Genomic DNA, 23,421 nt, shown 5'->3' on the forward strand with positions numbered 1-23,421 from the left:
AATCTCTTGTTTATTATAATGAAATTTGACCTATAACTTTTAAGTATTATTTGTTTTACTTTTGTTTAAAATACTTGCGCACACACGCTTGTGCGTAAATGCGTAACTTAAAAATCTGGAAGAACTTAACATCAAAATGTTCACTGTAGTGCCTTAGCCAGTGTGGCTCAGTTGGTTGGGCATTGTTCCATGCACAGAAAGGCTGCCAGTTCAATTCCCGGTCAGGGCATATGCCTGGGTTTCAGGCTTGATCCCTCAAAAGGGTGTGCAAGAGGCAACCAATTAATGTCTTATTCTCACATTAATGTTTTTTTTCTCTTTCTCCCTCTCCCTAAAGTTAAAAAAAAAAAAGTTTTCAGTAGTTATCTCTAGGATTATAGGTGCTCTTTTTTTCTCAGCCATGTTTTGCCAATTTTCTACCATGACTACTCATTACTCTGCAAAGAGGGGGAGGAAAGTAGGCATATAGTCCTACAACACTCACCACCTAACATTTTCTCTCTTTATAGCAATGCAAACTGGCATGTCAATTTTGCTTTGACCCGTCTCAGTATATTAAACATTACATGAAAAGGAAAAGGGACGGAGCCTCCTAGTTTTAAGAATCATAGAGCTGCCCTAACCAGTTTGGCTCAGTGGATAGAGCTCGGCCTGCAGACTGAAAGGTCCCAGGTTCAATTCCAGTCAAGGGCATGTACCTTGGTTACGGGCACATCCCCAGTAGGAGGTGTGCAGGAGGCAGCTGATCGATGTTTCTCTCTCATCGATATTTCTAACTCTCTATCTCTCTCCCTTCCTCTTTGTAAAAAATTGATTAAAAAAAATATTAAGAATCATAGAGCTGAGGATGTTTCTGCCTACCGTATTTTTGTGAGCTGCAGTTTTATTCAGCTTTGCTTAGGCTTCAGACTTAGAACATGGCCATGATACGATTCCAGCAACAACCCTTCCCTGGGTCATCCCTCTCCTCTGGCTTTTATAATTGCAGCTCATGACCCACAAGGCTTTACCAGGTAAGGGTAGCTCCAGGGGCTGCTTTCAGCTTATGCCTAAAAATTGGTTGTTTTCATCCTTCAGTGAAATTTGCCTCACCTGAGGAAGGACCACTTGGAGATGAGAGAGAGGAGATGGTCCATATCTCTGAGGAAGAGGCTATTGTGGAGGAGGAGGAAGAGGATGAGGAGGATGAGCTCAAAGACGAAGTTCAGAGTCAGTCCTCTGCTTCTTCAGAGGATTACATCATCATCCTGCCTGAATGCTTTGACACCAGCCGCCCCCTGGGGGACTCCATGTACAGCTCTGCCCTCTCACAGCCAGGCCTGGAGCGAGGGGCTGAAGGCGAGCCTGGGATTGAGGCTGGGCAGGAACCAGTCGAGGCTGGGGAAGCACCCCCTGGAGGGGAGACCCAGCTGCAGGGGTACAGCATCAATGACATCCTCATGACCTCACAGACTCTGGATACAGTGCCACTCACCCCAGAGGTGGTGGGCCCTCCACCACGGCTGCCCAGGTACCATCCACACACCCCTCAGCTGGGCTGTTCTTCAAAGGTGGAATAAAGAGAGAGGAATCAACTTGATCTCAAAACCTGTTTTGTATGTGTGTGTATGAGCATGGGAAGAGACTATTTCCCATAGTAAAGTCTGACTTTAGATGAATAAAAGTCGTACTTCCCAGTATTTGTGGATTCTGGATTCAAAGAAATACCTGTTTTAGTTAACCTTAAATATCTGAGTATCATCATCTACTTACGTTTTAATCACTGAGAGCCAGTTTTTAAGCGCAAACATCCCGGACCTTCTCTCCCTGTTCTGTTGACTCGTGGGCAAAGGCAGCAGAAACTAATTCTCATATTAACCCAACAAAGTATAATTAGGAACTTTAATCTGTTAAGGAAAGAGTATAATATGAAACTACTAGAGAGAAGTTATTTTAATTCTCTACTGGGTTCTACCTGTGTCATTGCTCTCTCATAGGATAGAAAATGTCTACGTAGAGCCTGGACTATAATTTAAACCATTCTCCCAGGGAGCTAGACATTTCCCTTTATCAGCACCAGTTGATATAGGGCAGTGGTCAGCAAACTGCGGCCCCTTGAGTGTGGCTCTTCCACAAAATACCACTTGCGGGCGCGCACATACAGTGCGATTGAAACTTCATGGCCACACTCAAGGGGCCAAAGAGCCGCATGTGGCTCGCGAGCCGCAGTTTGCCAGCCACTGATATAGGGGAAAGTGACTAAACTGAAGCCAGTCTTTCTAGCTTAACTGTGGCTGAAGAGGAAAACCAGAAGGAGAATGAGCCCTTCTCACCTGATCCCTAAATTCAGACATGTGATCTGGATCAGAAATGTGAAGCTTCTGTAGAGAATTTGGCACTGCTGTGCTTTGTGTACTGTTTCCCCACCGTTACCACAGGTGCCTTTTCAACTTACTTTCCATGTTGTGTCTTTCTGAAGGAGCCTGCCTTGTGCACAGCATCATGGCTCCCCAGGAGTGGATTTACCGGTTACCATACCAGAAGTTTCTTCAGTCCCTGATCAGATCAGAGGAGGTAATGACCAGTCTGAGCTCTATTTCTTTTTCCATGTTCTTTTCTAATGGAAACCAGGCATAAATAGGCACTCGGTCTTTGTGATGCTTGGCAGTTTCTAGAAATTTGCCCTTTCACCCTTTCTGTGTGCCTCCCTTTCCTATTCTCCAGCTTAATATTTATTAAATGAGACCTCATAGAGGTCGGCATTGTGCTGTACTTGAAAGAACACAGGCTTAGGTTCTAGCCCCAGCTCCACGTTTCCTCACTGTGTGACCTTTCCGTGGTTTGGCAGGTTTATAACACCTGCAGGTCTGTTTCCTTATCTTCAAAATAAGGAAAATAGCACCTTGAACTTCTGAGTAGACCCTCAAAAGTCACTTCCTACTCTTCCTGAAAAAACAAAACCTAAAAGTACTTAAGAACTAATAAACCTGCCGAAGCCAGTTTGGCTCAGTGGATAGAGCATCGGCCTGCGGACTGAAGGGTCCTGGGTTCGATTCCGGTCAAGGGCATGTACCTGGGTTGCGGGCACATCCCTAGTGGGAGATGTGCAGGAGGCGGCTGGTCGATGTTTCTCTCTCATCGATGTTTCTGACTCTCTGTCTCTCTCCCTTCCTCTCTGTGAAAAATCAATAAAATATATTTTAAAAAAAAAATTAAAAAAAAAAAAAGAACTAATAAACCAGTGTGATAGGGTTATAGAATCACTTCTTCTGATTTAATAAACAGTCACCTTGCAATGCATTCTGGACAGTTTCTTCTTAGCCCTTAAGCCACCTGGAAATTTTCCCAAATATTAAAAGAGAAGAAAAGGCTTTACACACTGTGATCAGATTGCCACCTGCCTCAATAATAGCCTTGCTCTGAGGTAGGAAACACCAGGCACGTATGGATGCTGCATCTAACCAATAGCTCTTTTGCTTTTAGAGCCCAGAGGCTCATCAGGACTTGTAAACAGCAGACAGAAGAGCTATGACCACTCAAGGTAACTGGACCTTGTGCAGCCTCTTCCTCAGAAGCAGGTGGATATCCTAGTGTTGCTTCTGCTTAAACAAGCCTTCTCGGAGCATATGCCAGTCCACAGAGCAGAGGAGAGCCACCGTTCCTCCTTGTTCTTATTTCTAGAACTTGTGAGCAACACTGAACAAAGGGTTAAAATTGATGTTTAAGAGGGTTCACATTCCATACCAGAAAGGATGTCCTCAAGTACAACTCACCCTTAGTTCCAGAGGAGAAGGCAGGAAGGTCAAGCCCACTGTGCATCTTAGTAACTAGACACACCTGCCTCTCTGCTCCTAGTCATCTCAGCATTGTCAAGGCGGGCTCCTCCCAACAGTGTCCAGAAAAAAATCACATTTCCTTTGGGAGGTGTCTCCTCTGAGGTGATTGAGCAGTCACTGCCAATACCCCACAATGTCCTTGACCACATTACTTTTCAGCTGGGACTGAAAGCTGGCATGCTAATCAGCGTGGTGTGTTTTCTGCAGTGCCCATACCATGTAACAGTAGAGCTGGGCCCTACATCAAACCAAGATGTAGAGCTATAAAATTGATAGAGTAAGGAAAACTTACTCTTTTTTTTACAACTTTTCTTTTTTTCTCAAGGAAATTTCATTTGCATATAAGGATTAGAACTTAGATTATCTTGTAGGAAGATAATGGTTTGTGTTTTTTAGGGAGATAATTTAGCTTTCTTCCACAGGCACCACCACCATGGGAGCAGCATTGCCGGGGGACTGATGAAGGGGGCTTTGTCAGTTGCTGCTTCTGCGTACAAGGCCTTGTTTGCTGGACCACCAGTCACTGCACAGGTGAGTGCATTATTTATTTTCCTGAACCAAGCCCAAGTCATCAATGAAAACTATGTCATCTGGGTTGGAGAGTGCATGGCATTGTAGGAAGCGTAAGCAAGCTTTAGGTTTTGTCTTTTGGTTAACACCCAATTCCACCACTTTCTAGCCCAGCCGTGGGCAAACTACGGCCCGCGGGCCGGATCCGGCCAGTTTGAAATGAATAAAACTAAAAAAAAAAAAAAAAAAAAAAGACCGTACCCTTTTATGTAATGATGTTTACTTTGAATTTATATTAGTTCACACAAACACTCCATCCATGCTTTTGTTCTGGCCCTCCGGTCCAGTTTAACAACCCATTGTGGCCCTCGAGTCAAAAAGTTTGCCAACCCCTGTTCTAGCTGTATGACTTTGGTCAAGTTTCTTAAGGGAGGAAAGGAAAAACACCTAATGTTTTTTGAGGAACTATGTGTGGGGAGCTCATCCGAGTGCCCAGCGCCGGTGCTACCAGATAAGACCCCAGTGCTGCCCATAGACAGTGGGAAACAAGTGAGGTAAACAGACATTTACTGTAGAGTGTCAGATACTGCGTCGATGTTCTTGACAGATGGAACACCTCAGCCTAGGGTAGGTTCCTGGGTGGAGCCAGGGATGGCTTCCTGGTCAGTGAGGCCTGAACTAAGTTCTAAAGGACAAAATAAGTGTTTGCCAGGAGAGACAGCTATAGGAAGGGCATTGTAGACAGAGAGTAACCAGTAAAAGGACTTGGAAGTATGAGTCTGGAAGGTGAATTTGGGCTGAGAAAAATAAGACCTTTGCTACGCAAGCACAATGCTGTGTTACGTGGTTTGAAGTTTATTTCAACACTAGGGGGAGGAGCCATTGAAGAGCTTCAGGGAAGTCATTAACCTGATCCGATTTGTCTATAACATGATGAGATTTGTTCTTAGAAAGATCACTCTGTTGTGGAGGCTAGTGGAGCTGGGAAAACCATTTGAGAATCCATATGGTAGGAGAGAAGGGTAGGAGAGAAATACAGAGAAATGGCAGAACTTGGAGACTATGATTAAATGGCTAGAAGTCATGGATAAACCCAAAGTTTCCGACTTAGGCAATAAATAGTACCATTCATTAAGAGAGGATATGCGGCCGTAACTGGTTTGGCTCAGTGGATAGAGCGCCGGCAGTGGACCAGAGAAGTGTCCCAGGTTCGATACCAGTCAAGGGCATGTACCTGGGTTGCGTGCAGGAGGCAGCTGATCGATGTTTCTCTCTCATCGATGTTTTTAACTATCCCTCTCCCTTCCTCTCTGTAAAAATCAATAAAATATATATTTTTTTTAAAAAGGATATGCAGGAAGAATATATTTGAGCAAAAGGAGAAGAAAATTGGATCAGTCTAGGTAGTGCTGAATTTGAGGCACATTCAGGTAAAGTTATCCAGAGTGCAGTTGAGAATGTACACCTGACTTAGGGGAGAGATTTGGCCTGGAGATAGTCATTTGTATATAGGTTGTAGCAAGAGCCATGTGATTGGATCAGATTTTCCAGGAAGACAGGAAAGCAAGAAGCAGCCTTTAAAGATCATGGAAAGAAGGAGGGCCCCTTCAAAGAGAAAACTGAGAACTCGGAGGCAAATGAGGGAGTTCTGTGCTAGAGCTTGAGGAAGACCTGGCCAGCAGCTTCAAATGTGGCAGAGAAATGTGAACAGGTGGAAAGGACGTTGATAGTGCAATGCCTTACTTTCAAAATAGCTGGATTACCAAGGGAAAACGAGAGTAAAAACTAGGATACTTAAGTCAGGGAAACATTTTTAAAGATGGGCTAGCTAGTAGCAAAGGAGATTAATAGTCAAGATGAGGGAGGATAATAGAAAAGGGTTGCTGAGGTAGTGATAGTTAATGAGATACAAAGTACACGTGGAAGGATTAACTTGGCAAAAAAGGATGGATAATTCTGAAATGAAAGAAGAGGGACGAAGGGAACAGTGGAATTAGGTGTAGAGGGAAACGGCAGAATATACGCTCAACACATGTACATACTTTCTCACCTTAATCCTTTCAATGCTGCAAAATAGGATGTATTCTATATTCCATTTTCATAAATAAGGAAATTGGTACTCAACACAGTAAGGGTCAGGGTATTCCAAGTGTTAGGAGGATTTAAGAAGGTTGTGTCCACCATAGAATTTTGCCCCAAAAGGGAGTAAATGAATGTTAGCCCCCTCTTACCTGGATCACTTCTGTTCTTTAAAAAAAAAAAAAGAAAGAAAGAAAGAAAACCCTAAAACAGTGGTTCGCAACCTTGGCTGCACATTAGAATCACCTGGGAATCTTTTTAAAATCCTGATTTCTGGGCCTCATCCTCCGGAAATCCTGTTTCTTTGTTTTGGGGTGAGGCCACATTACTAACAAAGAAGTAGAATTTCCAGAGGATGAGGCCCAGAAATTTGGATTTTAACAAGATTCCCAGGTGATTCTAATGTGCAGCCAAGGTTGAGAACCACTGCCCTAAAATATCACCTGGGACAGTGGTTGGCAAACCGCAGCTCGCGAGCCACATGCGACTCTTTGGCCCCTTGAGCGTGGCTCTTCCACAAAATACCGACTTCTGCACATGGGCCACAAAGTTTCAGTCGCACTGTACGTGCGCACCCACACGTGGTATTTTGTGGAAGAGCCACACTCAAGGGGCCAAAGAGCCGCATGTGGCTCACGAACTGCGGTTTGCCGACCATGGACCTAGGATATAATTTTCCAGGCAGTTTTTTGTGCAGCTCTTTTGCATCTGACTAAATTTCCCATACTAACTTCCAGTAACACTCTCATCTCTTGCTTATACTTGTCCCATCCTCACAAGTACCTTTATTTTCATAGGGCTTTCAGAGTTTGCATCTTTTCCTTCATCTGGCCAAAGAATGCTTTCTCCTGAAAGTCCCCTCTGACGCATCTCCTCCTGGCTCTAAGAACAAACCATGCCTAATCCAACACGGGGCCTTCCCATTACCCTCTCAGATGACCCATTAGTATCAGGTGGACAGGAGTGTCATACCCTTGCATCTACCTACCTGGTATTTTTAATAAATCTGGAAAGATTAATATGACTTGAGAGATAACATGTAAATTATACAGAAAATGTTCTGCTTTTCTTGACTACACAGCCAATAGTTTCGGAAGATCAGACAGCAGCCCTGATGGCCCATCTCTTTGAAATGGGATTCTGTGACAGGCAGCTGAACCTGAGGCTGCTGAAGAAACACAATTACAACATCCTGCAGGTTGTGACAGAACTTCTTCAGGTCAACAACAACGACTGGTACAGCCACCGCTATTGAGAAGTGACCATGTATTAAATAACTTTGCCTGCTGCTCAGAGATGATCTCTATTGTCATTGGGGTGTGGGGCAGAAGCCCTTGCTTATTTTTTAATCTGATGAATATGTATAGAGCCCATGATTGGATTGTCAAGACAATACCTGTATTACATTATTTTTTGGAGCAAATCAAAGACCAGACGTAAATTTTCACTTTAAACATTGAATGAATAGTAGAAAGACAGCTTTTCAGTTGATTTGGATAAAACTCCTTTCTCCATTTTAGTGCGTTGGAGAGTATAACTTGAACTTCTTATACCATTTTTCTCTTGCTTGTATTGAAGTTGAGTATTTTTCTTGGTTAATGCAGATGTTTGTATGGGGTTATATGTTATTAATTGTCAATTTTTAAAAGAAATTAACCCTGAGCCCTAGCTGGTTTGGCTCAATGAATAAGAGTGTCGGCCGACAGACTGAAGGGTCCCAGTTTCGATTCCAGTCAAGGGCACATGCCCAGGTTGCGGGCTCGAGCCCCAGTAGGGGGCATGCAAGAGGCAGCCAATCAATGATTCTAATCATTGATGTTTCTCTCCCTCTCCCTTCCTCTCTGAAATGAATAAAAATATATTTTTAAAAAAGAGAGAACGAAAAGAAATTAACTTTGAAAGTTGTTTTCAAGAATTACTTATAATTTCTCTATCCTATCCCAAGGCTTAGCTATGTGGTATTAAACTGATACCCAGAGCATGATAGGAATGTTACTGTTCCTTTCTCAAAGAGAAAGTAATTTCCTGCAAGACTTAGTAATTGGCATGTTGTTTTTTAAAGAGCCCATTGATGAATTTAAGAATATCTGCCTTCTGGGTTTCTACACTTCAGTGAAAGGAGAGGGGAGTGTGCTGATTAAACCACCAGCCCCTTTTCAGCAGTGTCTATTGTAATTTTACATACATTTTTCTTTTATTTAAGGGAGAAAAAATTAGGTAGTGTGAAATATTTTGCTAATCCTATAGAGCAGGGGTGGGGACCCTTTTTCTGCCAAGGGCCATTTGGATATTTATAACATCATTCTCGGGTCATACAAAATTATCAGCTTAAAAATTAGCCTGCTATACTTGGTCAAACATTTAATCAACTCACCCCTACTGCCTTGGCAGGGCCAGACCCAATGATTTCCCGGGCCTTATACGGCCAGAGGGCTGGACCTTCCCCACCCCTGCTATAGAGGAAGGAAAAAACTCTTCTATTAAAGGGAAGGAAAATTTAACTTTACCTTTTTTCTATGTCAGGGCAGATTTTATGTACAGTAGTTGGGTGGGGAGATAGAAATAGGAAAAGTGAAAAGCAGGCTCCTGTGTTAATCTTGGCAAAGTTCAAGGGTGGGCAAATGAGTATGTGTGAGGCATAGGAGATCCTGATGACTTCTGGAGGTTTGGAATCTATTCAAGGGTACCGAGCCCTAGAGTCTAGAACAGAAAAGAGAGGCTGGTGTTTTGCAAAACTTGGATGGGGACAAACACTGAACGTTTTTGGCCCAGGATGAGTGGAGAAGAGCTTGCTTCCGTGGGTGCAGGCCATCCCTTTGTTTGCAGAAGAGCGTCTGTGAGAAATAAGGCGAGCCCCCACACTGTGGGTCCTGGTAGAACCCAAACATACTCGGGAGCCAGGCAGCAAGGCAAATCCCTTTACTTCTACCAGAGGGTGTGCACGCCTGGTCTGGAAGCATGTGCCCACGAGCAGGTGGTCTGCTTGGCTTTATAACCCCTGACCTCTTGACTGGAGCTCTGGCACACAGCCATTACAATTAGCTAATTCAAAGGGAGGGGTTGGCTTTTGGGGTTCAAGATGCGGCCCCAGGGGAGCTGCAAGCCACATGGCCAACATGGGGCCTGCCAGTCACGCAGCCCAACGTGGGGCTGTCTATAAACTGTTCTCTGACAGAAAAGGTGGCTTGTTTATTCTCGCAAGTCTTGGGTACAGTTGGTGAAGAAAGAGGTTACCAAAAAAAAAAACAAAACACTAAAAGATATAGTCACGAAAATGACTTAAAAAGAATCTCACCAGCCCGAAAGGGGGAAGGATGGTGAAACAGTATTTAACCTGGTTGGTGCTATAATGAATGACTTTAACATGATGATGTTTATTTACAGTATAACTCTCGAATGCTAATTAATAAGCCAGGGTTCAGACTGCAGGCCAGCCAGGCTGTTCATTATTGGAAGCGTTTTTATCCGGCTTCTGGGTAGAGGCTGAGCGGCAGGGTGCGCGTAATCAATGGGGTGGATGTAGGGCGGGACCGCCTTGATCCTGAGTCGTACTGTCGGGCCCTGGGGTGCGGTGGTCCGCCCCGTTGTACTTGTACATAACTGCTGAAAAAATGGTGAAATAAAGGTAATTTGAAAAACCGACCTGGACTGGCTGTCCTTCTGGAAGCAGCGCCGGGGCCTGAGTGACTCGAGCATCTCTGGCCGCCGGGTCGGAGGGGCGGGCCCTGCCGGGAGCGGGCGGAAGGGGCGGGGGCGGGGCTTCCCGAGGCCCCGAGTCAAAGCTGGGGCGGGTCCCCGGCTCCCGCACTTTCTATTCCGCTCGCAGCCGTTTCTGTCGAGTAACCGCGGGTAAGGCGCTCACGGGACCCTTCTTTCTCTTTGGGAGGAAAGGGCCAGGCATTGGCGGCTAGAGGCCTCTGCGGGTGTCCGGTGGGACGTGAAACACCTTCTCAATGAAATCCCAGCCTCTCCGTCTGCTCCCCACCCGCCGATGGCCCTCCCCGGAGTAGGGCGGGGAGCAGCTTGGCTCTCGGGGTGGCAGGTCGCCGCTCCCCACCTCCTCCAGCGCGGTGCACTGGGTCCCCAGGACTCTGCCGAAGGGGCCCAGTTGCCTGGCCGGCCCCAGCCGCGGCTCCTGGACGACCCTGCCCTGCAGGCCCTCTTCCCCATGGACGCAACCCCAAATCTCTTCTTGCAGCTGAGAGGAGCCCGGATCTGCGCTTTGAACCAGGAGAGGCCCCGTTATTCGGCCCAGGAAGGTCCGTGCGGCTCGCCTTGCCCGCTCATTCTGCCACCACTCTCGAGTTTGGGGGCCAGGACCTGGAGTTAGCCTTGGCCTTTCCTAGTGAAGGACAGATGCGGACGTTGCTGCTACCCGCCCCGGGCACCCTCCCTGAAAAGACCTCAGAAGGCAGTGAGGAAGACGTTCATGCTCCCTTCCAGGTTATGTTAGGGGTCTGAGCCCCACCTGTGACCAGTCTAGCCTCCTTTCTCTTATTGCAAAGAATCCCTGCCTCATTAAAGGCTGCACCTGCCCAGGCATGGAAGCTTTCCTTCCACCCCCGGCTGGGAGACCGCAGGCATATCTGCCCAGGTGCTCTGGAATCCTCTTGAGAGTAATCGTGTTTAGAGTCACCTTGCAGAAAGAAGGGGCTCTATGACTGCTCTCCCCTGCCCTACCCAACTTACTTCCCCTGAAGTGAATGCCTGCTCAGCAACTTTTCCCAGGAAAAGATACATGATCTTCTGTTCACTTATGGAAGTCCCTTTAAGTCAGTGGTTCTCAACCTTCCTAATGCCGCGACCCTTTAATACAGTTCCTCATGTTGTAGTGACCCCCAACCATAAAATTATTTTTGTTGCTACTTCATAACTGTAATTTTGCTATTGTTATAAATCGTCATGTAAATATCTGATAGGCAGGATGTATTTTCATTGTTACAAATTGAACATAATTAAAGCATAGTGATTAATCACAAAAACAATATGTACTTATACATGTGTTTTCTGATGGTCTTAGGCGACCCCTGTGAAAGGGTCGTTCGACCCCCAGGTTGAGAACCGCTGCTTTAAGTGAAATAACTTCCTCTTTTCCCTCTTGTGGGCAGATTGAGTGCGCCTACAGTAATGAAAGAAGTTGGAAATGCATTGAGATTTCTGACCTGAGAGTGCAGTATAACGGCTCCATTTTCCATTCCCTAGCTAGCTTAGGCTTGAATTTGCTGAAATTGTGGTGGGACTCCTGGCCAGTCTTGAGAACCTAAAACCAAATTGACATTCAGCATCAGTGCGAACAAGCTAGCACCGAGCTTTGTTCTTTTCTCATTAGTGAAAAAGCCCCCTACACGATGGGTGAGACGTTCTCCCAGCTGGGCTCTCAGGAGGACGAAAACAGGTCGATCCTACCCCGTGATTCAGCCAGCCACGGTAGCAGCGAGTATTTTTCTTCCTCTGCCCCTTGTGAAAGGGCTGCTAATACCAGCTTTGTGACTTGTCCCACCTGCCAGGGCAATAAGGAGATCCCTCGAGGTGAGTGGCTCAAGGCTCTGGAAATAGCCTGCAATCCAGGAAAAGCTCTTGGCGGTCAGCTGGCCCGTGGCCAGGTGCCTCTGAGGCTATCCTTGAATGGGGTTGGGTCTCCCAGCTCTTGGTCCCCCAGTGTAGGGCTGGCCAGGGAGATGCTAACCCCTCCTGCCCTGGTTGTGCTCCCCAGCCCCTGGGGTTCCCAGCCTCTCCGCTCCCTTAGCTACAGTGTGCCCTAGGATTCAGGAAGTTACCAATGGCTTCTCCAAAGAAGCTAGGCTCTGAGGAAGAAATGCCAGAGATTCTTCACATCTGTTTATGAAAATCTCACTTTCATTCTAGCGATGACCAACTTGAGAACATAGCCCAGTGCTCCCAGTTCTGCTGGGGGGCCGAGGTGGCATGCTTCTGACGTTGCTTTGGGCGGTGGAGGGGTGCTTCTGGCAGACTGGCACAGGAAACATTCGTCATGGACACCTCTTGGCCCTCCCTCTCACGTTCTCTCTACAGAACTGGAGAAGCAGCTGGTGGCCCTCATCCCCTATGGGGACCAGAGGCTGAAGCCCAGGCACACGTAAGCTCCTCTTCCTACCTCTCAGCTCCACAGGCGGCTCCCTGGGGCTGTTCCTCTTTGTCTACCCCGTTCTGCCTCCCCCAGATTTTTCTCCATTGATTCTCCCCCCCCAAACACCTGAGCCTCACTGGGCTCATATGTACTAGCCCCGTTTCTGAGGATTTTCCTGATTCCGGAAACCCAGGGCATAGCTACTTAAAGCCACTTGGTGTCCTTCTGAGCATCACTGCCTCCAAGACACATGCCCCCCGCCCACTTTTTAACATTAAATTTTGACAAATTCATCTAGTGTTTGCTTTGTTCTTTCTTCAACTGCTTTTTTTTTTTAATGTTTTTATTTCAGAGGAAGGGAGAGAAGGATAGAGACATCGATGATGAGAATCATTGATTGGCTGCCTCCTGCATGCCCCACACTGGGGATCGAGCCTGCAATCCGGGCACGGGCCCTGACTGAAATCAAACCGTGTCCTCCTGGTTCATGGGTTGACGCTCAATTACTGAGCCACACCGGCTGGGCCATGGCTCCCTTTTGAAAACAGAGGACCTCTTGGCTCTGCAAGTCCTTCCAGGAGGGAGGGAGGTGGTCCTGGCTGCAGCTGGTCTGGGGAAGTTATTTTTCCTAAGAGCTTCCCCGCTGTGGCAGCTCAGACATACGTGTTCTCTTCCCAGTAGAGATGGAGCGCCAGCTGCTCCCTGTTCGGAGACACTTCAGAGCGTTAGAGGCAACCCTGAGTCTCTCTAGGCCGGGGTTGGGGGTGTCGCGACCCTGATGATCATCTGGGTCTGTTTGACAGGATCCCTGCAGTGCCCTCCCACAGTTCTCAGCTTCAGCCTGGGAGCCAGCACCCCGCCCTCCCCACCACTGCACCAGCATCTAAATCTAACAGTGCCGCTCATGAGACATTTACAAGGTGCTATCCCTTTAATGCCCATCTCAATTTTAAATTAAATGACAGATGATGTCCTGTTCTGAATATTCAGAACTCCCAGAATTCATGTGGACTGGCTTTTCCCAGTGGTAATAGGGGCTTTAGCTATGTGGCAGGGCCTGGGATTGGTGCTTTTCACGCATTAGCGTATATCAAATTCTATGAGGTAAGTACAGTTATCTCCATTTTACAAGCAAGAAAACTGAGGCTTAGGGTTGCTCAGAGGCACTGGACCAGAGAGCTAGTAATGGAAGCCAAGCTGTCTGCCACCTGGTCCTGTGCTCCTACTTGCTCAGGGCCACATTGGAGTGTAGGCTGGCCCTCCACATCCAGGGGGCTACATGGCCGGCGGGGGGGGGGCAGGATGCAGAGGAGAGCCTTGCATGTGGAGAGGAGCGCCTCAGTTTCCTTGAGGTTCAGACTTCTCCACTCCCCTCCCCTGGGCCCTACTTTCCCACAGGGAGCTCTTCGTGTTCCTGGCAGTGCTCATCTGCCTGGTGACCTCCTCCCTCACCATCTTTTTCCTGTTTCCCCGGTCCATCGACACGCAGCCTGCAGGCCTCAACTCCTCCTCCACTGTGGCCTTGGACGAGACTGTCTACATCAACATAACGGTGGGTGGGTGCCTGTGCCTCTGGGCTCTGACCCCCACCTTCCCAGCAGTACTCCTCTGTAGCCCTTGCCCAGTGTTGTGATCCTGGGCACCCAGAGAGTGTTAGAAACCTGGGGAGAAGCAGGGGCCACCCTGAACCCCAGATTGTGTAGGATTGGGTCTCTCCACAGTGAAGGGTCAGAATCAGGGCCCAAGAAATAAATCACAGCGTGTAATGGGAGTGGCGTGCCTGCGGCTCCCTGGGTGGGCAGGGTGGGACTGGATCCTGAGCCAGCTTAATGTTTTAGTTAAAGTGACGCCTCACCATTAAGAGCCCCCAAGAGGGGCTCCTGGCACTGGTCCTCAGCAGCTAAGGTCCATATGGGGGTGGGGCTCAGTCAGGCTGGGGTTTTGAAACTGTTTGACTTCTCCTTTCCAAGGTTGGCCACACTCACCCCTCCCTTTCCTTGTCTTCCTCCCCAGAATATCTTGAACATCTCCAATAGCAACTACTACCCCATCACTGTGACCCAGCTAACCATTGAGGTGCTGCACCTGTCCGTCGTGGTGGGGCAGGTCTCCAATAGCCTCCTCCTCCACATCGGCCCTTTGGCTAGTAAACAGGTGTCTCCCTCGCCCTGGCCAGCCCTGCCCACAGTGGTGTGGATGGGTGAGGTGGTGGGAAGCGGGTGACGGCTGGAGTTGGGGCTAACCCTATGCCATTTGGTTGACAGATTTTTTATGCAGTAGCCAACAGGATCTTGGATGAAAACACATAGTGAGTATCCCTTGATCTCTTCTCCCTCCACCTCTTTTCTGTTTGGAAACCTGGTTTTAATCCCCACCAGGCTTTCTGATTGCTTAGCGAAAACCCTGCAGCCAGCCTTTGGCCTGTACTCATGGCTGAGGCTGCAATGTGCAAGGAAGTGTTCAGGGTCCCCAGCCTCTCTTCCTGTTTAGAACTAGATTGGAATGAGGAACAGGCTAGCATTTGGTTAATCCTTACAATATGTGACCTGGGGCTCTTTAGCCTGAATTGCTGAGGATGAATGTCATTTTCTGGTGAGGGAGGGGCCAGCATGTGCCTGGGCCAAGCCAGTTGGGATTGGTAGAGTGATGTTGCAATGAGGATGACATACTCCTTAGTCAGAGGGAGTGTGTGTGTTGGGGAGGGTGGGGGAGGGGGCCTGGCATTTGGGGCCCCTGAGGGAAAGGGGCCTAGAAGGTGACAAGGCTGGGACTTGCAGGTCTTTAAGCCTTCTGATGGCCACTCAATGTGAAACATGACCCAATGTCTGTCTGTCTGTCTCTCTCTCTCTCTCTCTCTCTTTCTCAGCAAAATCTGTAGCTGGCTGAAAATCAAAGTCCACCATGTGCTTTTGCACATCCAGTAAGTAGGGCTTGGACCTCTCCCACTTCTGACTCCAGTCTCTCCTCAGCCTCACCTTGTGAGAGGAGAGTTACCAAGGTGACCCCATGAATCTGTTAGTTCTTGGGAAGAGCAGGTCCAGCCCCTACTCTAGGTCCCACCTTGCTCCTAAGCTTCTAGTGTGACGGCCACAGAGCTGTCTGGAACACAGGTGAGGCAGCAACCTCAGATGCCTTAGCAGAGTGGGGAACAAAAGAAAGGAGGGTGGGATCTGAGGGAGCCAACCCCCAATCCCCCCCACCCCCCAGACAGCAGGCCACGGCCAGAGCTTTCCTCTTCCTCCCAGACATAACAGCAAAGCCTGCTTCCTCTCCAGGGGCACCGTGACCTATATCTGCTTGAGCCATTCAGAGCAGAAAGTCTTTCAGAGCTATGAGTACGTGGACTGCCGGGAAAACACATCAGGGCCCCACTTGCTGGTCCCTCACCTGCCGTGACCTGTCTGCTGTCCCCAAACTCTAGGCACCTGCCAGCCTGGTCTGTATCTCTCACAGCTCCGTGGGGCCCAAGGATGGACTGTGGTGACTTGGCCAAAGGAAAAGCCCTGCTTTATCATACCCTCCCACCCCACCCACACACAGGAAGCGCTCCGATCCCCACAGGCACGGAAGCCGGGTTCTCCTCGGGGCTGCCACCAGGTCCTCCCCTGGGTCTGGCTTGAGGGAAGTCTGACGTGGTGTTTCCTTGGAGTTAGAGTCCCAGGAGTGGCCCCTGCCCTTTCTGTTCTGAGCACCTTAGCTGCCCAGCTCCTCAGGTCTGGCCTTCCTCCTGCCTGAATGTGAGAAAGCGTCGTATCCAGCGTTAAAGACATGCATCTTTTCAGGTTCTCCACCGAGTGCTGGGAAAGCGACTTGGGGGGCATGCAGTGCGGTCTCCAGGGTCTTTTGCAGAACACAGATGCTCGCCTGTGCCTCCCTGTTTGGGTTGTGTGACAAAGTGATGGTGATGATCGACTTTGCTCCTGGGAACTTGTCCCCTGCCCGTCTGACAGCTGGGTTGGCCGAGGCTCTGCATCCTTCCTGGTTACAGACTGTCCTGGTTCCCAGGAAGACAGCTCCAGCTTCTCCCCCGTGAGACAGTTTATTATTCTCTTCAGAGCAGGAGCAACTTCAAGTAGCAGGGGAGGGGAGGGAGGCACCTGGCACCCATTGGGATGGGGGGGGGGGGGAGGGGGGACAGACAAAGCCAGGGTCATTTTAACAGATGTTTATTTATTGAAGGAGAGCTCCTGGCGGGTGGCGAGCCCATAACCCTGAGCCTGGGCGAGGACACAGGCAGGCCAGGCTGCTGGGCTCTGCCACTCCAGGGCCCACCTCCCAGAGGCCTCTGCTTTCCTTTGGGCATTGACGGTAGAGACAGCACATCAGTAGGGACTGGTCTTTGCTGTCACTCAGATGAAGCTAAGTCCTCCAGGTCCCCCTGGGCTCCACGTGGAGGCGGTTTCCTTCTTTCGTGAGCAGAAGTGGTGTTTGCTCACTAAAGGTGACTATGGTTTTTATCAGGCGGGCAGAGAGATGGGCTTGGGTGGTGGGGAAGCTGAACTTGAAGGAGGATGGGTGGAGAGGGGGACTGGTGACAGAACCTGGTGCCTGGTTCTGGGGGAACAAGAGGGAGGAAGAGGGTTGTGCTGTCTCCACATTTTCATGTCTGGGTAACGGGTCAAAGTGGTGCTGGCAAGAGTGGGGGAGTCCAGGAAGGCCAGGCTAGAGCTTCTTCTGTGTGTAGGTTGCCAAATGTAAAGAATTTATATTGTAGTCAATAAACTATACTTAATGTTTAAAAAAGAAGTCTCCTGTGAGCGGGAAGGGAGCTGGTGGACATGCCCCATCTCAGCCTGGTGTTGATGTCCCAGGAGTGCCAAGGTGTCTTCCCCAGGCCCCGAGCCCCTGACGACATGTCCTGCCTCTGGCTTCTGAGAGATGGCTCGCTCCCTTTCTCACCGCGTATCTCTAAGGCCCCTTCCAACTTTAGTCCTATTCTGTGTCCCCCCCTACGCCCCCCCCCCAAGCTGCTCCCCTCGAGAAACACTGCACTGAGGGGCTTCAGTCTGACAAAGGCGATGCTGTGTGGGCCACAACAAGACCCAGGCACCCCCCTCCCTGGTCCCAGGGGGGAGGGGGCCGGGCTGGAGGACCCTGGTGTCAGCTTGAGGAAGTGGTCAGGGGGACTCCTGGGCCTTTGGGGCCTCTTGACTGTCTCTGCTCCTTGGAAAGGCTGACACCCAGGAAGGAAGAGGCTAATCCCCCTCCCCTTCCAGGGCCCGGTGTGCTGTACCTGAGGCTATAGCTCTCCTTCACTCTGAGCTCTGTCTCTCTATTCCTGCTTCTCATCGACCATTCAACAGCTGGGTGCCCACTGTGGGCCAGGAATTACACTGGACTGGGGCGGTCCTTCCCTGTCTGCCACCTCTTCCCACTGCTGCCCCAGGCCTGCTTGGTGGGCGGCAGTCCCTCCTTCCCCAGCTGTATCTCAGTAAGCATCAGCTAGGAGGAAGGGGGTGATGGCTCCTGTGAGAGTCATAAACCTGAAGCCCCAACAGAACTATCATTGCTAAAGAAAAGGGCCAGCCCGGCCAGTGTGGCTCCGTGGTTGAGCGTTGACCTGTGAACCAGGAGGTCACGGTTTGATTCCTGGTCAGGGCACATGCCCAGGTTGCCTGCTCAATCCCCAGTAGGGGACGTACAGGAAGCAGTCTATCAATGCTTCTCACTGATGTTTCTCTCTTCCTCTCTCTGAAAAAAACACACACAAAAACTTTTTTTTTTTTTCTTAAAGAAAAGGCTGGAGTTGGAGACTTGGGAGTATAAGGCCAGTTCTCCCACTGGCTTTGCCTAGAGAAGCATGCAATTGCTTTCCACTTTCTTTTCGCACCCTCTCCATCCCCTCATGGGTGTTTTTTACTCCCCCTCATGGGTCTTCCTGCCTCTTTCCCCTCATAGTCTCACAGAGCTGACCAGTTTCAAGTCTGCAGGAAAAAGTCATTTTATTCTGGGCTAGCCTCCTGTTCTGGAATGGACCAGAAGGGCATGGCCTTTGGAATGCAGACATTGCTGAGTGGTGAGAAGGTGGAGTTGCTCATCTGTTGTTTACTGATGGCCAGTTGGGCCTTGGGGTCTGTCAGTGGATCACCACTGCTGTATGTAATCCATTGACTGAAATGAAGGCGGGACAGGAGACAAAACATGTAAATTAGCAGTTTCTGGGCTTCTTAGTTTCAGAGCATTAAGCCCTTTTGAGGCCGAAGGAATCAGAGTGAAATGTAACAGCCCAGTCCTCATCCTAAAAGGACTTGGAATGAGCCAGTCTCTAAGCTAAGCGCTTCTGGTGCCTTCTCTTGGCACTGCCACATGCAGTCCTCATGAACCCTCTGTGCAGGAGCTGGTATTATCATTCATTAATTTATGGAGAGGACAACAAAGGCTGGGAGGGGAAGTCATACTATTAGGGCGTGGTGATCCTGAGACCAACAACGTTACTGCAGGTCTTGGCTTCCTCCTGCTCCAGCTGCCTCTACCCCAGCCAGCGCTTAAACAGCCCCCCTTGCCTGGCCTGCATTGCTCAGTGGTTGAGCACCAACCTATAAACCAGGAGGTCACTGGTTTGATTCCCGGTCTGGGCACATGCCCGGGGGGGGGGGGGGCATGCAGGAGGCAGCCGATCAATAATTATCTCATAATTGATGTTTCTATCTCTCCCTCTCCTTTCCTCTCTGAAATCAAGAAAAATACATTTTAAAAAAACCAAAAAACAGCTCCCTTATTTTGCTTCTCTGGCACCTGTCTTCTCTCTCCAAATAGATTGTCAACCCCTCCACTTATGCTTAGTGCTGAGCAACAGCCCCTATTTAGACATTCTTAGGGGATAGGGAACGGGGGAATGGACCATCTAGAAGTGAAATAATTGCAGCCCCTCCCCCACCCCTGCCAGGAAAGCTCTCCAGACTCCACGCTCACATGCCCACAAGTGCACACTCAGACACCCTGCCTGCCCGCCTTGCACGCTGTATCTCACCGTGAAGCGTGGCTTCAATGTGTATGTAGTTGGGCAGGGTTGGTCTGGTTTCCTGAAACCTGATGATGAAACAAAGCACATGTTACTCATCTGGCAGTTTCTGAGGCTAGAACATGGCAGACCGGGGGGAGGTGGCAGCCCCTACCTGGGGCTGGGCACAGACTGAGCCCACCCTGAATTTCTCAACTAGGAATGGTGACTCCCTGTCCCAGGCCTCACAGGGCTCCGTATTATCTGTGGCTAAGCCCGCAACTCACACCCCACCCTCTGACCACCCTCACCCGCCTCTGTCCCCCTCCCCTGAAGGAAGGGCTGACAACGCCTTGGCCAGCCTCTGCAGGAGTTGGAAGCCGCCCTGGCAGTGCCAGGTTGGCACCAACAGAGGGAGTGTCCCCAAGGAAAAGCCCCGGTGCCAGGGCGAATCACGGACGGTGGGACAGCGGGCAGCGGTGGGAGACAGCCTCACACTTACCGGGGTCTAGAGCAATTTTCTGCCCTCCTTGGAGTTTATCCTTAAAGTAGCTGGATTGTCCTTTAGTTTGATGGGCCCCCATGGAGTCAAGCTGGGGGCCAGGCTTTTGGGAATCCTGGAGTTTGTGCTTGGAACTGAGCTGGGTAAGAGGGTCTTGGGCATTTTGTTGCCGTGGTTGACATGGAGGCGGTGGCTGTGGCTGTGGTGGTGGTGGTGGTGGAGGCGGTGGCTGTGTCTGTGGTGGTGGCGGTGGTGGCGGTGGTGGTGGCGGAGGCTCTGGCTGCTCTGCTGGCTTTGGCGGGGGCGGCTGTGGCTGTGTAGGTGGTGGCGATCGTACCTGTGATGGCCCTGGCTCCTGACGGGACTCCTGAGATGGCTGGGTTTGCTTCTCAGGTTGGCATTTCTCCTTTTGGGGTTTCTTCAGTTCCTGGCAAGAAGCCCCCGGCAAGTGACAGCCTCCTCCCTCCCACCCGGGCACCCATCTGCCAGATACCACAGGGAGCAAGACAGCAAATCCAGAGGGAGAGGTGCCCCGAGGGTCTCTGTTCTCTGGAGTGGAGCCTGAGGCTAGAGCATGGGCTAACTTCCTTCACCCGCCACAGCACCAAGCACTGCTTCTCCGTGACATGGCCCCTGGCACAGCCCCTCCCAGGAAACATCAGTCTCTGAGCACCTACCTGCTAGCTTGGGAGCTGTGCACTGAAAAACAGTTTGCAGGACAGGAGGATAAAGAATCGCTTTGTGCAAATGCTTTGAAACAGCGCTGTCCAATAGGAATATAGAATGTGCCCCATGTAATTTTAAACTTTCTAGTAGCCCCATAAAGAGTAAGAAGAGCCCTGGCCGGTTTGGCTCAGTGGATCGATCGGCCTGCGGACTGAAGTTAAGGGTGCCAGGTTTAATTCTGGTCAAGGGCACGGGCCCAGGTTGCGGGCTTGATCCCCAATAGGAGGCGTGCAGGAGGCAGCCAATCAATGATTCTCTCTCATCATTGATATTTCTCTCTCTCTCCCTCTCCCTTCCTCTCTGAAATCAATAATATATATATATATGTTTTAAACATTTTTTTTATTTTTATTGATTTCAGAGAGGAAGGGAGAAGGAGAGGGAAAGATAGGAACATCAATGGTGAGAATCATTGTTTGGCTGCCTCCTGCATGCCTCCCACTGGGGATCTAGCCAGCAACCCTGGCATGTGCCCTTGACTGGAATCAAACCCGGGACCCCTCAGTCCGCAGGCTGACGCTCTATCCACTGAGCCAAACCGGCTGGGGCAAAATATATTTTTTTAAAAAGAGTAAGAAGCCCTAACCGGCTTGGTTCAGTGGATAGAGCGTCGGCCTGTGGACTGAAGGGTCCCAGGTTCGATTCCGGTCAAGTGCATGTACCTTGGTTGTGGGCACATCCCCAGTAAGAGGTGTGCAGGAAGCAGCTGATCGATGTTTCTAACTCTCTATCCCTCTCCCTTCCTCTCTGTAAAAAATCAATAAAATATATTAAAAAAAAAAAAAAAGAGTAAGAAGAGCCCTGGCTGGTGTGGTTCAGTGGTTACAGCGTCGATCAGCACACCAAAGGGTTGTGGGTTTTTGTTTATTTTTAAATATATTTTATTGATTTTTTTACAGAGAGGAAGGGAGAGGGAGAGGGATAGCGAGTTAGAAACATCGATGAGAGAGAAACATCGATTCAGCTGCCTCCTGCAGGCCCCCTACTGGGGATGTGCCCGCAACCCAGGTACATGCCCTTGACCAGAATCGAACCTGGGACCCTTGAGTCCGCAGGCTGACGCTCTATCCGCTGAGCCGAACCAGCTAGGGCAGGGTTGTGGGTTTAATTCTTGGTCAAGGGCATATACCTGGGTTGGGGGTTCACTTCCTGCCCACGGTTGGGGCGCGTGCAGGAGGCAACCAGTTTCTCTCTCCCTCTCTCTCCTCCTGGCTCCCTCTCTTCCACTCTCCCTGAAAAAGCAATTGAAAAATATCCTCAGGTAAAGATTAAGAAAAAAAAAGAAAAAGAGTAGGAAAAAACAGGTGAAACTAATGTTAATAATATATTTTATTTACATCCAAACATGTAATCAATATGAAAATATTACATAACTAGAGGTCCAGTACACGAGATTCGTGAATGGGGAGGGGAGGGAGGCGGCCTCTTGCAGTCCGGGAGCCCTAGGAGGATGTCCGACTGAGGCTTAGGCCCGCTCCCCGGACATCCTTAGTGCTACTGCTGCAGCTACGCTCACCAACAAGCCTGGCTTCTGCGTTGAGTGGCTGGCCCCTGGTGGTCAGTGCGCATCATAGCGACCGGTCATTCCACCGTTTGGTCGATTTGCATATTAGCCTTTTATTATTTAATATTTTTATTCTTTGTTTTTGTACTAAGTCTTTAAAACCCAGCATGCATTTTACACTTACTAGCACAACTTATTTGGGACAGGACATTTAGCAAAAAGAATTAACTTCTATTTAGATTTCATCAAATTTCCAGTTGAAAAAGTAGACTCACATATCCAAGTTGTCCCAAACAGAAAGTTTTCCAATATGTAAACTGAGTATGTGTTTAAAGTTCGATATTTAAATGAATTCAATGTGTATCAAATTTTAAAATCAGTTCCTCAGCCTCACTGGCCACATTTCAAGGGCTCGATAGTACACAGACTGGTGGCTATCCTATTGGACAACACAGCTTTAAAATCTCCCAGGCACCAGTTCCCTCAGTTCGCCACTAGGCCTCAGCAAAGCTGAGTTACGCCAATGCGCACACCACACACACACACACACACACACACACACGCACACGCACACGCACACGCGCGCGTTTATCCAACAGAACACCGAAGGACCTTGCTTTCCTCCTATTCCCAGCAAAACAACATTCACAGGATGATGACAGCTTCCTAGGGATCTGTCTTCCCTCCCCATCGCTGTCCTAACCCTGGAAGGACCCTGATGCACCTGACCGCTCTCATGCACCTTCTCTTGCTGTTGCTGCCTCAGCCCCCTACTCTTTTCCAAAGCCGCCTGTCTGCGACGGGCCTCCCAGTGGTAAGCGCTGCCCATGATGGTGGCGGTGCCAGAATGCCTCAGGCAGGGGATGCGGCTGCCGCTGCCCCCACTGCCCACCCACCTCTGTCCCCTCTCACCCCAACCCCACGGCCTGTCACTAGAACCACCTCACAATGTGGCCGTTACCATGACAACTGGGCAGGACCTCCTTCCTTGGGGAGGAGGGAGGTGTTCTTCCCAAGCCTCCTAGGGAACATCTATAATGTACCTTTCTTTCCAGGGCCCTGAACAGGTAGAAGACACCTTCCCCCATTAGCTCTGAGTCTAAACAGGCTCCAGGGACCGTTCTGAAGTCAGCTGGCTTTTCTCTCTGTTTTTTGTTTGTTTGTTTGTTTGTTTTCTCCCATCCTTCCTAGGACTCCAGCATCTTCATCAGGCCCTCTGCTGACCCTCGTCCCCCAAAGGTCTCTGGAGTTACCTCT

General features: G+C 49.5%; 3 protein-coding genes and 1 long non-coding RNA gene across 9 annotated transcripts in view; 2 read left to right on the forward strand and 2 right to left on the reverse strand.

The window, feature by feature from the left end:
- Nucleotides 1-2,538, reverse strand: part of BRCA1 (BRCA1 DNA repair associated) — a 79,461-nt gene extending 76,923 nt beyond the window's left edge. For both annotated transcript variants that reach the window (XM_059670282.1, XM_059670280.1), the window contains exon 1: nt 2,435-2,538. The gene's annotated coding sequence lies outside the window, so the exon portion shown is untranslated. The remainder of the gene's footprint in view (nt 1-2,434) is intronic.
- Nucleotides 1-9,663, forward strand: part of NBR1 (NBR1 autophagy cargo receptor) — a 29,119-nt gene extending 19,456 nt beyond the window's left edge. For 4 of the 5 annotated variants that reach the window (XM_059670283.1, XM_059670287.1, XM_059670286.1 and 1 more), the window contains 5 exons: nt 1,078-1,510; nt 2,459-2,553; nt 3,463-3,520; nt 4,238-4,346; nt 7,486-9,663. In XM_059670283.1, coding sequence (XP_059526266.1) covers nt 1,078-1,510; nt 2,459-2,553; nt 3,463-3,520; nt 4,238-4,346; nt 7,486-7,659 — 869 coding nt within the window. In that variant the 3' untranslated portion in view covers nt 7,660-9,663. The remainder of the gene's footprint in view (nt 1-1,077; nt 1,511-2,458; nt 2,554-3,462; nt 3,521-4,237; nt 4,347-7,485) is intronic. The other variant, XR_009449245.1, reaches the window with a different exon arrangement.
- Nucleotides 9,664-10,133: 470 nt separating this feature from the next.
- Nucleotides 10,134-17,238, forward strand: TMEM106A (transmembrane protein 106A). Its single transcript, XM_059670293.1, has 8 exons — nt 10,134-10,253; nt 11,734-11,933; nt 12,438-12,501; nt 13,891-14,044; nt 14,506-14,646; nt 14,757-14,800; nt 15,359-15,412; nt 15,768-17,238. The coding sequence occupies exons 2-8, from the start codon at nt 11,753-11,755 to the stop codon at nt 15,886-15,888; spliced, it is 759 nt and encodes a 252-aa protein (XP_059526276.1). The 5' UTR covers nt 10,134-10,253; nt 11,734-11,752; the 3' UTR covers nt 15,889-17,238.
- Nucleotides 17,239-17,348: 110 nt separating this feature from the next.
- On the reverse strand, nt 17,349-20,938 carry LOC132218702 (uncharacterized). Its single transcript, XR_009449247.1, has 3 exons — nt 19,935-20,938; nt 19,463-19,521; nt 17,349-18,603 (listed from the first exon to the last, which is right to left on the reverse strand). It is a non-coding gene; the product is annotated as an uncharacterized LOC132218702 (long non-coding RNA).
- Nucleotides 20,939-23,421: the final 2,483 nt, after the last annotated feature.

The sequence above is a fragment of the Myotis daubentonii genome, chromosome 16 (genome assembly GCF_963259705.1).
Source record: "Myotis daubentonii chromosome 16, mMyoDau2.1, whole genome shotgun sequence".
Taxonomy (NCBI): domain Eukaryota; kingdom Metazoa; phylum Chordata; class Mammalia; order Chiroptera; family Vespertilionidae; genus Myotis; species Myotis daubentonii.

What these genes read in the sequence shown, in the direction of transcription:
- TMEM106A (XM_059670293.1), top strand. Translation starts at nt 11,753, where the DNA reads ATGGGTGAGACGTTCTCCCAGCTGGGCTCTCAGGAGGACGAAAACAGG. An exon ending in CAATAAGGAGATCCCTCGAG is followed by an intron (nt 11,934 to 12,437) that starts GTGAGTGGCTCA and finishes TTCTCTCTACAG; the next exon opens with AACTGGAGAAGCAGCTGGTG. An exon ending in CATGTGCTTTTGCACATCCA is followed by an intron (nt 15,413 to 15,767) that starts GTAAGTAGGGCT and finishes CTTCCTCTCCAG; the next exon opens with GGGCACCGTGACCTATATCT.